This window comes from Nematolebias whitei, chromosome 11 (assembly GCF_014905685.2).
Source record: "Nematolebias whitei isolate Nwh7 chromosome 11, NemWhi1, whole genome shotgun sequence".
Classification (NCBI taxonomy): Eukaryota; Metazoa; Chordata; class Actinopteri; order Cyprinodontiformes; family Rivulidae; genus Nematolebias; species Nematolebias whitei.
In genome coordinates this window covers 42,712,312-42,728,086 of record NC_056508.1, presented here as the reverse complement: position 1 = coordinate 42,728,086, position 15,775 = coordinate 42,712,312, and the positions used below count along the sequence as shown (strand labels likewise).

Sequence of the window (15,775 nt, the reverse complement as noted above, 5' to 3'; positions counted from 1 at the left end):
CATCCAGGAAGGACAGTTAAGAGGAAGGATGAAAAGAGATAGAGAGGTAGAGATGGATGGATTGATGGAGAGATAGAGAGATGGATGGATGGATGGATTGTTGGAGAGATGATCCATATATCCAGGATGGACAGTTAAGAGGAAGGATGAAGAGATATAAATAGAGAGGTAGAGATGGAAGGGTAGATGGATGGATGGATGGATGGATGAAGAGATGGATGACGAGATGGATGGATGGATTCATACATCCAGGATGGACAGTTAAGAGGAAGAATGAAGAGAGATAGAGAGGTAGAGATAGATGGATAGATGGATGGATGGATGGATGGATGGATGGATGGATGGACGGATGGATTTATGGATAGAGATATGGATGGATGGATGGATCCATATATCCAGGATGGACAGTTAAGTGGAAGGATGAATAGATATAGATAGAGAGGTAGAGATGGATGGATCCATCCATCCATCCATCCATAATTCCGTCCATCTCACCATCCATCCATCCATTCATCCATCCATCATTCTGTCCATCTCACCATCCATCCATCCATCCATCCATCCATGGGGATACCTGTTGGTGTGAATCCCTGATTCCATAATAAAACAGAAATTTGTCTTCAACGACAACTTAATTAATAAATAAACAAATAACAAAAAAGGGAAATAAATAAGCAAATGAGAAACGTCATAAAATAAGAAATATAATAAAACAAAAATCAACCATAATTAAAAATGAGAGTTTTGCATCATCAGTTTTTAAATAACATGCATCGCAACAAACTTGCATAAGGTACAGCATACTGACTGATTAAAATGAAAAAGAACAAAAATACACTAATAACAAAATAAAAACCCTTAGTTGTGATTTCACTTTACAGCAGCTTTGTGGTGTTGCAAAGAAAACTCCTAAACACTTCCATTGATAATGACATCAAAGTTTGTGGTTCAACCTCTGAGCATAAACAATGTGCAAAATTTCACAAAAGCCTGTCCAATAAATGCAGAGATAATTCATCATGAACCGAAGCTACCGGCTAACACTTCTTACACTTAATCTGCAAATCAAGTGCATCAGTGAAGCATTTACTCAAGTCTTTAGTAATTTAACACAATGATTAAGCCCGTCGCTTTTATTACACTAACCTGTGAAACGTAACATTTTATTCTAGATTTAAAACTATACATATTACAGCTCAGGCCCCTGCACACTAGTCCCTTAAAACCTTAGGAAGGACACACGTGTCAAACTCAAGGCCCGGGGGCCGAATAGGGTCCTTGTTAACGTCTTATGTGGCCCCCAAAATGATATTTTAAAAGGAAAATACTTTTATCACCTCATTTAGTGCAGACTTCTCATGACAGGAGGCCAAGTTTGATGTAAAAAAAAATAAATAACTGGGATATTTCCATAACCTTTGATTTTGATGCTGTAAAAGTGACAGAACGTCAACTGAGACCAACTTGTCTCTTGTTGAGGAACCTGCAACCAAGAAAAGGTGCGAGGTATCTGACAGGAGGTCATGAATCAACTGAAACTAGCCCTCGCTCTGAAAGATGTTAGTTTTTGCCCCATTTAGTAAGTGAGTTTGACGCCCCTGCAGAGCAACGACTTGTGATTTAACCTATAAGCATGTATCTAAGTAAAAAAAAAAAAACTATTTTTTGCCCTATAAGTTTTTTTTTTAAATTTTTTACATAATTTACATGCCCTGTGACTTATAGACCGAAGCAACGTATTTATGGATTTTTTCCTATATTTATAAACCAATTTTTGACTGAGATATGACTTTTCATTCATTCTGACTGAAAAAAATTGAACACTACCATTTTCAGCCGCTAGATGGCACTCGAGCGGTATGGCATGCCGTTGCATCATGTAATAGGTAAAAGTGGCTATAACGATAAATTTAAAAAAGTTCAAGACAAAAGCAGCTGGACTTATTTTATTATACTTTATTGTTTTTATGTTGAACTATTTGGAATTTACCATGCCCTAGATGACTGAGAATCTTCACCAGTTATTAATGGCACAATGGGCTTGCCATAGAATCTGCACTGCTTGAAGCAACCGTCATATCAGCTACATTTTGCTGCACCGCCTCGGTGAAATTAATTGCATTTATTAATGAAGTGCATTTATTAAGTAAAAGTTCAACTGAGACACACCGTTGCTATAATGTCAATCAAACAAATAATTGTTTTAGGTGCTTAACTTGTTAAATTGTGAAGAAATGCGTAGCGTTCCTCCTTCATTTTTTCCTCCGTCTGCGCACTCCCAGAGCACCGAGGCAGCGAATACTTTTGAAATGCTGCTGATTTGACGATTAAAGTCTTTTTATTAAGCAAACGTTAGACTGAGACACATCTTTACTATAAAGTTGAGCAAACAAATAATTGTTTTTAGGTGGTTATCGTGTTAAATTTCAAATAAATGAACAGTGGCTCGTCCCTGTGCATGTACCCGTTTCCGCGAATCGGGTTTTGAAAATGCAGCTGATTTGACCGTCAATGTGCATTTAGTAAGGAAAAGTTAGACTGAGACACACCTTCACTATAATTTTGAGCAAACAAAACATTTTTAAGTGTTCATCTTGTTAAATTCTTGTTAAAATCCTCCTGTGCACGCTCCCGTGGCCACAACACCGGCCCACATTTCCAGGTTGTCAGCGGTGATGCGTAACAAACACGACGCATCAGCAGTGATGCATAATAGATGTGACGTATACGACGAAGCAACATATTTATGGATTTTTCCACTTTATTAGACATATTTGGTCGGATCCGACTTATAGGGCGGAACGACGTGTACGGTGGAAAATACGGTAAATTAATAAAATTAAAAAGCCAATTTCAGTTCCTTTTAATTGCTGCTTTTACTCATGGCCAGACTGCAAATCCACCTAACAATCTTTATTTACAAACTCATACCCCAACTCCCACTTTTCCTTTTAAGATTGTAACTTTTTCAATCTTTCCTACAGTTTCGCTTTAGGGTCTCATCCACCCCACTCTGTATTAAATACTTTCTTTTTTCAGTTTTAATGAGAAATTTAAGCTTCTGGCCTGTAGCTTAATTCAGTTCTCTGTTACATTGAAAAGTAACCAGTTGTGAGTAGTTATATATTTTTTTCTTTAGCTAAAAAGATATACCAGGTCAACCAATGGCATTCAGTGTATTTTGCTCCTAAAGTGGTGTCAAACACACTATAGGTAGAACCTTGTAGGCAAAAGTCCTGCCCCCCCTACCGAGACGCAGCTCTGCTGGCCTACTGTCCTGACTTCCCTCCCCTGAGCGCCCGAAGCTGCTGGATATGAGTAATCAGACTCATTACTGAAGCCTCTGGCCAGCTCCTTTATGTCACTGCATGTAATTAATCTACCTGAGACAACTCATAGTGCGGGCCCCCCCAGGGAGGAGAGAGGAGGAGAGGAAAGGGAAGGAGAGGAGAAGAAAGGAGACGGGACAAGGAAGCCTTAAAAAGTTGTGTGGCTGTAAATGGAGGACAGCTCAAGAGTAGATAAGGGGGAAGTGAGAGGGGAGGTATTAGGAAACGAGAAGGGATTAGCCGGGATAGAAGAACGATGGTGATGAGGAAAAGCTGGATCAAAAGAGGAAGAGTTAGAACGGGATGACCACCGCAAGGAGAAAAAAAAAGTACAATGACAGGAGGAGGTAGAGTTTTACCATGAGGAGATAATTGTGAAGAGACATGGAGAAAAGGGGGAAGGCAATGAGAGAGGACATGAGAGGGAGGGTGACGAGGAGAAAAAATAAAGAGGGAGGGGAAGAGGTGTAAAAAGTACAAGGTGAGCACAAAGCCATCCCTGGCCTCATTACAGTAACACAGCAGCCTGGCTCGGGTTCATTCGTTATCTGCTCCTGCACTCGTTTATTCTCTCACTACATGAATCGTCTCCATGGACCACATGTCTCCATGGACTGTATGAATAGATGTATCCGGTGTGTATGTATGTGCACGTGCACAGATATGCTCGTGCGTTTGAGGAACTTAAAAACTGCCGATGTTAACAAAACAGAGCAGCTGGCTAGCGAGGGGGATAACACAGAAAAACCCAGGGCTTTGTGTCTGTGTGTGTGTCTGTGTGTGTGTGTGTGTGTGTGTGTGTCCACATCCATGTGCAGGTCATCCCCATGTAATTAGTCATGTTGAAGGATACCAGAGTGTGTGTTAAAAATACACTACTACGGTGCATATTCTATGTATACAAGTTCCCCTTTTCCATTTAAATTACATGAATTCAGTCGAGTTTTACTAAAACCAGCAACTTTGGAAAACATAATTCTTATTGCTTTTTTTTTTTTTTTGCTTTTAATTTGCAGTGAAGTAAACAAATATCAAATCCTTCAGAGAAAGACACAAGGCTCTTCACTTCAGTTTTAGGATCACATAAATGAAACTCCAGCAGCACCGAGTAATCCATATCAGATTTAAGCTTATTTTAAAATTCTGAAGAATTATCAGATTACCAGTACTACATTTTAAAAAGACGTGTTTTAGAACTCTCCACATTAAAAATATATATAAACAAAAACTGCCAGTTTAGTATCCAGAAGTCAAAAGCTGGTACATAAATCGACAATGATAATAAAATAAAACAGTTTACTTGCAAAATCTCCTACATGGTATATTTTATTTTGATTCTTTGTAAGGAACCCACATTTTACTTACATGTTTTACTGCGTGATTTATTTGCAAATGACAGGTTTACATTACATGTGTTGCTGTTAAATGCAGTGTTTTTAATCACACCTGCATTTGTATTTTGGGAAAACACTTAAATATAAAAAGAGGGTGGAGTAGCTCTGTGGTCAGTGCCATGGTCTTGTAATCCTGAGGTTGTGGGTTCGAACCCAGGAAGTGCATCTGGCATAAAACAATTGCCCAATCTTTCATGCTAATTTGCTCCCTGTGGTTACCCCTGAAGGCAGCAGCCGAAAGAAACTTACTATTTAAAGGTAAAAAACGGGAAAAAAGACCCACAGTTAAGTATTAGCCTCTGTGATGGACATTTATAAACAGGCATATCTCTGGCCCCCTGCATACAACTGAGCTAGCTGAGTCTGTCCTCTATCCACCTTATCCCTGGGGCTCTACTGTATAAATGATTATGGTACAACTTCCTGTCAGACAGGAAGTAGCAGTGAACATTGGTTAACTATGGTAGCGGAGCACGGACCACGGTTTTTTTGAAAGCAATTTGCATTCAGTTTAGAAAATAAAACACTGTTTTTGTTTTGTTCACATTATTTAACAACCATAAAGTTTACTAAAAAAGCCATGCTGAGTTCAGGTACCTGTTGTGTTCGTGGCTGCGGAACAACCAGACCAAACTAAATCAGTGGCTACAACAACAGAGTTTTGAACACAGACCCAAAACAAAAAGAGTGTTCCTGTGAAAAGAGGTATAGTTTCCATCTCCTACCTACAGATGAGGATTTAAGAAGAATGTGGCTGAAAAATGTGAACTTGAAGAGAAAACCCAAAACACTGTATGTGAGTTCATTTCACTTTGTGGACAAACGGAGGAAAACCCGCATCCTACTTTGTGTCTGGACTACAATAAACCACCGGAGAAGAGACGCCGGATCCTCAGAAGGATTGAAAACTGTGACGAGGACATCAAGTATGATTTCAAGTGTATGGAAGACACAACTTTATAGTATTTGTTCGTCTTCAGTATTGTGATTTTCTCTGTAATCAACCCAAGCTCAGTGATGAAGGACTTTAAGACTTTGGCTGGTCTGTGTCTGCTTTAAGGTAAATAAGATTGTGTCCCACCACTTTTAACAAAACACCACTGACCTTATTACTGTTGATATTAATACACCTCAGAGCTTTTCAGGTTGTTCATCACTTCACCGTCGGAAGAACCAAGCCAGTTAAGTAGCTAATTATGCTAGTAGATGTAATCTGCAGCCACTTCTTGAGGTCGTCCTCCATCCCTCGTCCTCAGCAGGCAGTGGTGTGATTATATTGTCCTGTTTGGGCTTTAACAGGTGGTGTTCCTACATAAATCCACGATGCTCGGAGAAACTACTTGAGCTCGTACTGTTCGCACATAAACAAACACCGGTTCTGGTCCGCGCCGGAAGTTGTGCCCATAATTCACACAAGGCAGCATGTGGGCCAGGAATAAGGTGGATAAACAACACGTAGGACTTTTAAAAAGGTCCAAACTTGTGGGGTTGGGATTTGATAAATGTCCTGTTTTGTTTCAAAGAAAACTATGTCCATTAAACACAACTGCAAAACAGAAAGGAAGGAAATAATTACAGAATATTTTGATTAAGCAAGTTCTTGATATATATTATATATTTTATAGAAAACAAAATTCTCAAGAACATATTCTAAAGTAATGTAACAACATTTTGCATCATCACTTCAGTGTTTAATAAAGTCCTCCATGGTGGACAAGTGAAGTTATTTCTTCCATTTTCTTCTGATTTTTTTTTAAATTTATTATTAATTCCATTAAGAAAGGAAGAAATGGTTAGAAACAGGGACAGTTACTGTGAATTCTTAAAAGAAACCCAATTACAGCGTACACACCGACTTTGTATTCTTTATATATATATATATATATATATATATATATATATATACACACACATATATATAGGGACGGTGCAGTAGGGCAGCCGACTTGTGACCAGAAATTTGAAGGTTCAACTCCCTGTCATACGCACACCTATAAAATAATTGCTCCCCCAGGCAGCTGCTCCACTTGGGTGTATGTCACATTTGATGGGTCAAATGCAGCGCATGACGTACTGTAGTGCACACATGATGTTTCAACAGTTTCCTACATCCTCATTATCTTCTAAATAATTAGCAAACAATAGGTTATACATATTATTGTCTTGGTAGTCAGTAAGCTTTGCATCACTGCACTGGAACGAAGAGCTTTTAGAACAGATCAATGCAGGAAAAGTAAAGTCTGAGTACTTTACTGTATTGTACAGGTACGATCTGGGTGTCACGTGCACGCCCGTATCCTCTTTGTGTCATGTTTGTAAATGTTAACAGTCATCTTCGCTTCTCTAGATACATTTCTGAAGCACGCTCACATACACAAACACGTTTATCTGCCCAAAGCTGGCTGCGCTGCTCAGAAGTGTGCCAGATGCATGGACTTACAGCAGGAAGTTACACACACACACACTGACACACACACAGACAGACGTATGTGTGTCAGTGTAATAAATCATGTAAAGCAGATTCCTGGTCGATGCTGATGCTACAGTCTCCGTCTGCTCCACATGATTAGGAAGAGGATCATGTGGAGAATCTCCATATGTCTGCTTCATGTTGGGCTTCCAACCCCCTGGGGAGGGTGTGTATATGTGTGTGTGTGTTTATCCACAGAGGAAAGAGAAGAAACAGTAGGTATCCCTGCAGCTTGCTTGCATCCTGTCTGCATGTGCTCGAGTGTGTGTGTGTGTTGTGAATGTCCCAGTCTGCACCGATGCATTTTGCAGATCCCTGGTGGATTTGAGTTTGCAAGTTCAATGTTTCAGAGTTTGGTGAGAGGCTAAATAATGTGTAAGGAGACAGTAAGATTGAATGGATGAGTGTACATCTACCGTTGGCTAATTTTCCTGGTGATTTATTGCCCTCTGCTACCAAACTCACAACCAGCCATGACACAAATACACACACTTCCCCGCTGAGAATACTGAATACAATAGTAGCTGTGCAGGTTCACCGTCACACATAGATTCTCATGTATGGATCTTTATTAATTGTTACTTTTATTCTCATATTGTCCTTTGAATTAAGTTGTGAGGAAAGGATTTTTTTCTACACTTGAAACATCACAATTGTGAGGGTCTGTTGCAGCTGAACTGATCAGTTTTGTAATACAGTAGTCCCTCACTACTTCGCAGTTCGTTTATCACGTACTTGTTCTATCGCGGTTTTTCAAAATAAGATTGGACACGACACATAACTGGCTCATTGATGGATGAGCCGCACGATCCTTATGGAATTTTTATTTAAAATCATTTAATTTAAATCACTAGCACCTGCGGCACCTTTGTGCAGCCCACACTGCAGGATAAACTTTCTGCTGCAGCTGATCAGCTGTTCTCCATGCAGAGTGGAGAGTGGGCGTGGCCAAGAGCGCTTGCAAATGGCAAAGAGCGGAGGAGGCAGAGAGCTGAAATCATGACACTCTGTGCTCTTTAAGAGCATTTAGAGCTTAGAAACATTGTTTATATTATTGTAAGAGTGTGGGAAGTGTTTAAAACGCAACTACTACTTATTACCGGTACTTTTACTACTATTCCTACTTCGCGGTTTTTCACTTATCGTGGGTCTTCAGGGTACGGATCCCCACGATAAACGAGGGACTACTGTACCATATTTTTCCAACCATAAGGCGCATTAAGCGAAACTAAAACAGTCAGATAAGTCAAACTTTATTCATCTCATTCACAATAACTCAACGTTGTTCAGTTGTACCACATAAAATCGGTTCAAGGTCAGTAAGCACAACCAAAATTAATACATAAGGCGCACTGGATTATAAGGCTTACTGTCTATTTTTGAGAAAATTAAAGGATTTTAAGTGCGCCTTATAGTCCAGAAATATGGTTATTTGTCAAATTTAGTCAAGTTTAATACTTTCTGATGAATTTCTAACTTTCTGCTTTTGTTTCCCTCCAATATAACCATAATTTTCCACCTAATAGCAAAACTGCTTCTTACTTTACCATAACACAATAAATGAGCAGCAAACGTAACAACGTTGGTGCCCATAACGGAGCAGTTGGCAGATAAATGAGTCTGGGGAACAAGCATTTATTAGGTGTTAAAGTAACACTGCATGGCTGAACAACGTTCTAAAGAATCCCTGTTGTCTCAAAGTCTCATCCACTGCTGCTCTACTTAGTCACTGGTTCCAATGTTTTTATGGATCTCAATTTTATTTTTATTTTTTCTTCCTTTAAAATCGAAAAAGAACAAAAAAAGTTCCATCTCCAGCTGTTTTTCCCCAGTCTGTTTGTCGACTTCGCTCGGCTATTTTCCCTTATTCTTTTCATTTTCACCTTCTTTCACACTCCTATTGCCTTGTCGCCGTCAGCACCCTGATTCCCTTACCTCCTCTTTGGCTCGGTTTGTCTTTGTGCTTCCTTCGTTTTGCATGTGCCATGCTTTTCTGTGTGTGTGTGTGTGTTTGTTTGTGTTTGTCAGTCTACCACTTCACTGCAATTCATCATCATTTTATCTACAGCTTCCTTAATTGGATTCTATCACAGTCCCACCTGACGAACAGATAGGCAGGGGGTGGAGAGGAAGAGGCTTGCTCACTCCGCCTAACACCGTACGGCTGTGCGCATGTGGGCGCAGAAGTAAACACACAGCTCAGCCTCCAATGTCTAGCTCAATCGGTAGCTGCAAACTTGTGTAGAGACCTGTGGAGTTCCTATTTTTTCTCGACTCCTGCAGAGATTTCATTGGGATTTTACAAGACATCGAAGTGCACTGAAAAATAAAGTAATACATGTATGTGTGTGTGTAATTCATTTGGTTTTGGCTGAGTTTTTCAGAGGAAGATCTTTGTCCTCCAGCATCAGCAATTCACAGCAGTAGTAGAGGTGTAGTAATGAATGTATCATAACTCTGGGAATAAAAAACAGAAAAACTGCGCATTGCTCCAAAACCAACTGTAATGCTGGTTTTTGAGATGTGCTAGGCTTTGAGTGAAGAAAGAAAAACACTCGCAGCATATCTGTGACTCACTACACCTGCAGAAGAAAATGCCATTCAAAGTAATGAGCGGGCCAGATTCCTTTAGAACTATGATATTTAAATATTTAGCTTTATGTGCAGCACTTAGTGTTTTTACAGCTCATTCAATATTCAAAAGGCTTTAGAGCAGTCATGTCATTAAGGACTAATCTGTTCTCTAAAAAATAAAATCCTGTAATAACAACCCCAAAAGTCACATCTAAAAGCACAATCACTCGCATGAAGCAATTACAGAAACGCAAGCGGCTAAATGTGCATGATTTACATTTCCAAAGCACAAAAGAACTGTAGGAGCCATCATTATGATCGGGAAATCAACTTCAGTAATTTGACCCTGAACTATTTTTTGAGTCGCCGTCCAACATCAGAGGTACGAAGCATTCGAGGATCACACTGCGGGCCCTCAATCTTTCCTTTGTAGGGAACCTCAGTAGAGCTCAGAAACAGCAAGTGGTTGCAAATCAGCAATGAGAACTAATGGTGACGCAGAAGTCAGTTAAATGAGCCGCAGCAACTGACAGGTGTGTGACAAGCTGAAGTAGAAAAATAAAAAAAAGAAGGGGGGGGGGGGGTCAGCAAAGCTGCCAAAACCACACATTAGTTCCTGCTGCCTTTTTACTGCCAGGATTGGCTATTTGACCAAACGCTGCGAGCAAACACCGCAGAGTATGCGTCGCATGTTAATCATACTATAAGTAAAGTCATAATTGGAATCGTTAAAATGCCTCCCTCCTGCTTCACGTCCTGATTGGAGCTCAGGAAATTAACATTTTCTAAAATGGTCTCTCCCTATTAGTGGTGACAGTTTGAGTGAGAGCTGAGAGGCAGGAATCAGGAGCTGGAATGAGGAAAGAGTGACTTTGCGACAGTCGGTCCCTGTGGCCATACGCCTCACTTTGCCACAGCAGCTTACGCCTGCCAGCTTCTGCGTTGCACACTGCAACCAACCAGCTGTGAAGCCTCCAAATTGTTGCACCAGCGTGGCTTTCTGGTAAGTAGTACACCGCGGTGTGTGCGTGTGCTGTTATTCTTACCGTGGTCTTCTGACATTGTATGCTCGAGCTGTTGAACCTGAGCGCAGGGACGCTGTGCGTGTTTTCCTGGATGTGAAAGATGCACTCGTAGTTTCTCTGTCCGGACTGAGGCTGGGGCAAGTTCTGGGCCAACAGAGTGATTGGCCTCATTACCCCAGCGGGAATATAGATCTGGGTGGAGGGCAGGATCTGTGGACACTCCTGGATAAGAAAAAAGGAAAAGGAAAAGAACAGCTGTAGGTATAACAGGTAAAGTGCAATGTAAGACTGTAGATACTGTGGGAGAAATAACAAAGAAGAAAATATATTTTCTGCAAGCACCAAAAAAAAACCTATAAATCCATCATTAAATATGCTATTCATTCTCAAAATTAAGAATTTAAAGTGGCAAAACACGCCTTTGGCATTATAAACTAAAACGGTTCCCCTGTGTCCATTAATATGTTCTTTTCTTTTTCTTCCCAGCTGCATTTTACCACACTGGATGCTAATCCACAAGCATCCCGGCTCCCTTTGTTCTTCTGCTGACATCAACTAGCCTAAAACCCTCTTACAAATTATCAACACTCATGAGGATCAACTCTGCTTTTTTTATTAAACACTGAAAATTGAATGTAGCAGTAAATCGTTAAAGAGAGTACAAGCCAATTTGGAATCAACCCCCTCTCCATATTAATGAAGCTTTTATGGATATTAGACATGTTTTGGCCCAAAAGAAGCCACCAAAGGATGTTCTTATTTCATCTGTGTGCACAAAAGGACGAGGCAGTGGCAGCTCTTGGGTATCTGGAAACCCTAGAAGAGAGCAGCACCTCCATACTGTCAACCAGTCCAGTTTAATACAGTGACAGAAGTGATGCTGCAGCTCATCCAATCAAGGTTTCATGACTGCTCTTAAACGTACTCGATGCAAAGTATGAGTTGATATATATATATATATACTTAACCATATGTAATGGTGCCATTTTAAATGGTTTATGCCAGTAGTTTTACAGCTATTCTGAAATGAGGGGCTGCATTCAGTTTAGAATCTTTGATTGAATCTGACAAAAACAAACAAACAACTAAACAAAAAAAAAAAAAACTGTAGAACAGGGCTATTCAACAGAATTGCTCTGGGGGCCACAGTTACTGAAAGCCAAGAGCTCAAGGGCCAGACATCCAGCAGTTATTGTCATTAAGTACCGGTACGTTTCACCAAAGTTCATGCTCCTTAATCCAGGTATAAATCGAACAATGTTCAGTTAGGTCATCTGGACGGTTTATTTTGTTGCTGAGACGTTTCGTCCTTCATCTGAAGGACTTCGATAGGGTAGATGCAGGGCAGCCGACTCAGGACCCAAAAGTCCCAGGTTCGATTCCAAGTCATTGCACATCTCATAGTATCTCGGAGCAGCACACCCTATCCCCAGTTGCTCCCCAGGCGTTTTCAATAGCTGCCCACTGCACCACCTGGTGGTGGATGGGTTAAATGCAGAGAGCCAATGTCGCCATTGTATGGGAACATACAATGATGACAATACATAACACACTATTATTATTACTATTATTATTATTATTATTATTATTATTATTATTCAGTCTGAGGAGCCACCAAACCAAACTGAATCCCACAAACAGTTTACTCCCAGAGTGGGGAAAAAAATGTTTACTGGTGATAAGATGGCCTCTGGGGCCTGCCCTCTCCCCCATTTTGAACCACTTTGACATGGCTGCCTTAGAGGAGTTGACGGGGGAGAGGGCAGGCCCCGGAGGCCATCTTATCACCAGCGAACTGTTTTTTTTTGCTCCACTCTGGGAATGAGATGTTTGTGGGATTCAGTTTGGTTTGGTGGGCTCCTCAAACTGAAGAAGTACTTTGGATGAAGGATGAAACGTCTCAGCAACAAAATAAACCATCCAGATGACCTGACCATACCTTTAATCCATTGTTGGATTAAGTAAGTTTGTTTTGCAGTTTAAAATCTAGTTAAATTTAAAAAATGAACCCATTGGTGAGCCAAACTGAGCTCACCCGTGGGCCTGATTTGGGCCTCGGGCTGCCAGTTGTGTAGCCCTGATGTAGAAGTTTGAGTAACGTCATTGTGCTACATTAGTCCGTGCACGTAAACAAAAAAAAAAGATGCTAAGTGTAATATGTCACCTATTTTCAAGCAGTCATGAATTTTTAAATTAGACACATTAAATGTCAATGTGAGAAAAGTATTGTTATTATTATTTTATTTTATTTATTTTTAACTTTATGATTTCTTTTGTCCAGTCTTCATGACTTTGCAATGAGTACATTTCAACCCCACGTGTCAAACTCGAGGCACGAGGGCCAAATGTGGCCCTTGGTAACATCTTATCTGGACCCCAAGATTATACTTTCAATGTGAAATATTTTCATCACTTCTCATTTTGCTTAGAAAACAAGCGTCTTATTTGGTGCAGACTTCTCATGAAAGATGACCAACTTTGAAGCCAATAATATTTTATGGTAATCTTTAAATCTGATGTGGAAAAAGTAACAGGGATGTCAAATGAGACCAAACTCTTGTTGAGAACCCTGCAGACAAGAAAAGAGGTCAGGTATCTGACTTGAGTTATGTACCAACTGAAAATTTCCATTTGCTTGTAACAGAGTTTGACACCCCAACAAGAAAAATTTCCAAAAACGGCAGGTTTGGACCATAATAATTGACTCCTAAGCATTTATTCATCCTGAAAATAAAATAATAACATTATGAAACTGTCAAAGTGTATGATACATCGTTGTTCAACAATGAAATTTGTATTCCATTCTGTTTATTTCAGCTTCTATAACTGTAAATCAGCTGTATCGTAAATGATAATGTAGCTGTTTGATATCCTTCTAGGGCAGTGTTCGAATTGTATTGACTTAACATCTCTAAAAACTGCACATATGTTGTGGAAGTATTCAATTCAAGGGTTTTTCTTTTGATGTGTAAGATGATAAACTAGTTCAAGAATTAGTTTATTGTATCTGCTGTCAACCTTTAACTGTTAACTTGTAATGTGTTTGTACATTTATGCTTTTTGTTTTAGTGCCAGCCGTAAAACTAATTGCTCCTTGGGGATAATAAAGTTGTCTTGAACTTTGATTCAGGTTCTTTGGTGTTTTATTCAAGATTTACACTGAATAAAAGCAAATGTGTGAATACATTAATTCCTTAAAAAAAGTTTGTGATGTCAAAGATGATAAAGTGAAAGGAATATGTTTAGACATATTGCCTTCTGCTCGTCACACACACAAAAAAATACAATTTCTTTAAGTTTCCCTTGCAGTTTCAGTATGAAGCCCCAAAAAACATCAAATTTTATAGTATTAGGGGAATATTCATAACAGCAGAACAAGTTTGAAACATTGTGACTGATGTTATGGCAAACTTATGATGTGTAATTTTATTATAACGACTAAAAAAATGAGAAAAAAAAATCACTTGGTCTTTTATTCTATCTAACGTACTCCTGCGGTCTCTACTGTATAAATGATTATGGGTACAACTTCCTGTCAGACACAGGAAGTAGCAGTAAGCATTGGTTAACTATGGTAGCGGAACACGAATCATGGTTTATTTTAAAGTAATTTGCATTCAGTTTATCAGATAAAACACTGTTTTTGTTTTGTTCACAATAATTTAGCTTCCATAAAGTTTTATAAAATAGCCGTGCTGAGTTCAGGTACCTGTTGTGTTCACGGTTGCATGAACAACCAGACCAAACTAAATCAGTGGCTACAACAACAGAGTTTTTTAAATGGACCCAAAACAACAACAAAAAAAAGTGTTCCTGTGAAAAGAGGTACAGTTTCTATTATCTACCTGCAGATGAGGAGTTAAGAAGAATGTGGCTGAAAAATGTGAACTTGAGGAGAAAACCCAAAACACTGTCTGTGAGCTCATTTCACTTTGTTGACAAATGGTCGACGGAGGAAAACCAGCATCAGGGCGGCTGTGGCTGAGTGGTTACAGCAGTTGACCTCCAATGGGAGAGTTGGGGGTTCGATTCCACCAGCAGTCACGTGCTGAAGTGTCCCTGGGCAAGACACTGAAACCATCATTGCCTCCTATGTGTGTCCCATCGATGTATGAATGAGATAAAGCACTGATTAGTCTTTGTATAGATCTAGTAGAGTGCTGCATGAATGGGTAAATGAGGGCACATATTGGAGTGTAAGGTGCTTCAATTCAATTCAATTCAAAAATACTTTATTAATCCCAGAGGGAAATTAAATGTTGTTGTAGCTCATTGTCCTTGTTTCATAAAAGAGTTGTTCTAGATGTTGATGGTTGTGGGCGGGAAGGATCTCTTATGATGGTCCGTCTTATAGCAGATCTGAAAAAACTGGCCACAGAGGTTGATCCGTTTACTTGCACTTGGTTGGCCTCCTGGGCTTCAGGATCACCTGAATGTTGGGCAGAAATCCTCCCAGGGCAATGGCCACTCCTCCCAGCAGCTTGTTGAGCTCCTCATCGCTGCGGACAGCCAACTGTAGGTGCTGATGGACGATCCTGTCCTTCCGCTGTCATGAGCCATGTTTCCTGCTAGTTCCAGGATCTCAGTGGTCAGGCACTCGAGCACAGCTGGCAGGTTGATGAAAATGCGTCCACAGAACATCCTTTTCAACTCATTTGAAATTTGGGGCTGTAGTTGAGATATTACTTGAGCTTTTGAGATGTTAATCAGCTGCTGTTGGTTGTAGAAACTGCCTTGTTGCCATGGTTACGCATCATAACAAATGTCCAAAACTAAAAAAGTTTCTGTAAAAATCCTTCCAGCTACACAGCATCTGATACCAGAGGAAACAATCATCCAAAAAAAATGTGATTTACATCCAGAAAAAGAGGAATTAAAGTTTCCAAAAGGAAAATCTCAGAATGAAAGTAACAGAGTTGCTCCAACATGCAGCCACCTTGAGCGACGCAATTCTAGAACAATTCTAGAACAAATCTCGAATTC

At 39.8% G+C, this 15,775-nt stretch overlaps 1 protein-coding gene across 1 annotated transcript in view; it reads right to left on the bottom strand.

The window, feature by feature from the left end:
• LOC119417330 (plexin-A1) overlaps positions 1 to 15,775 on the bottom strand; it is a 163,650-nt gene that overhangs the window by 37,190 nt on the left and 110,685 nt on the right. Inside the window, exon 9 of the mRNA XM_037684538.1 lies at positions 10,814 to 11,014. Coding sequence (XP_037540466.1) covers positions 10,814 to 11,014 — 201 coding nt within the window. The remainder of the gene's footprint in view (positions 1 to 10,813; positions 11,015 to 15,775) is intronic.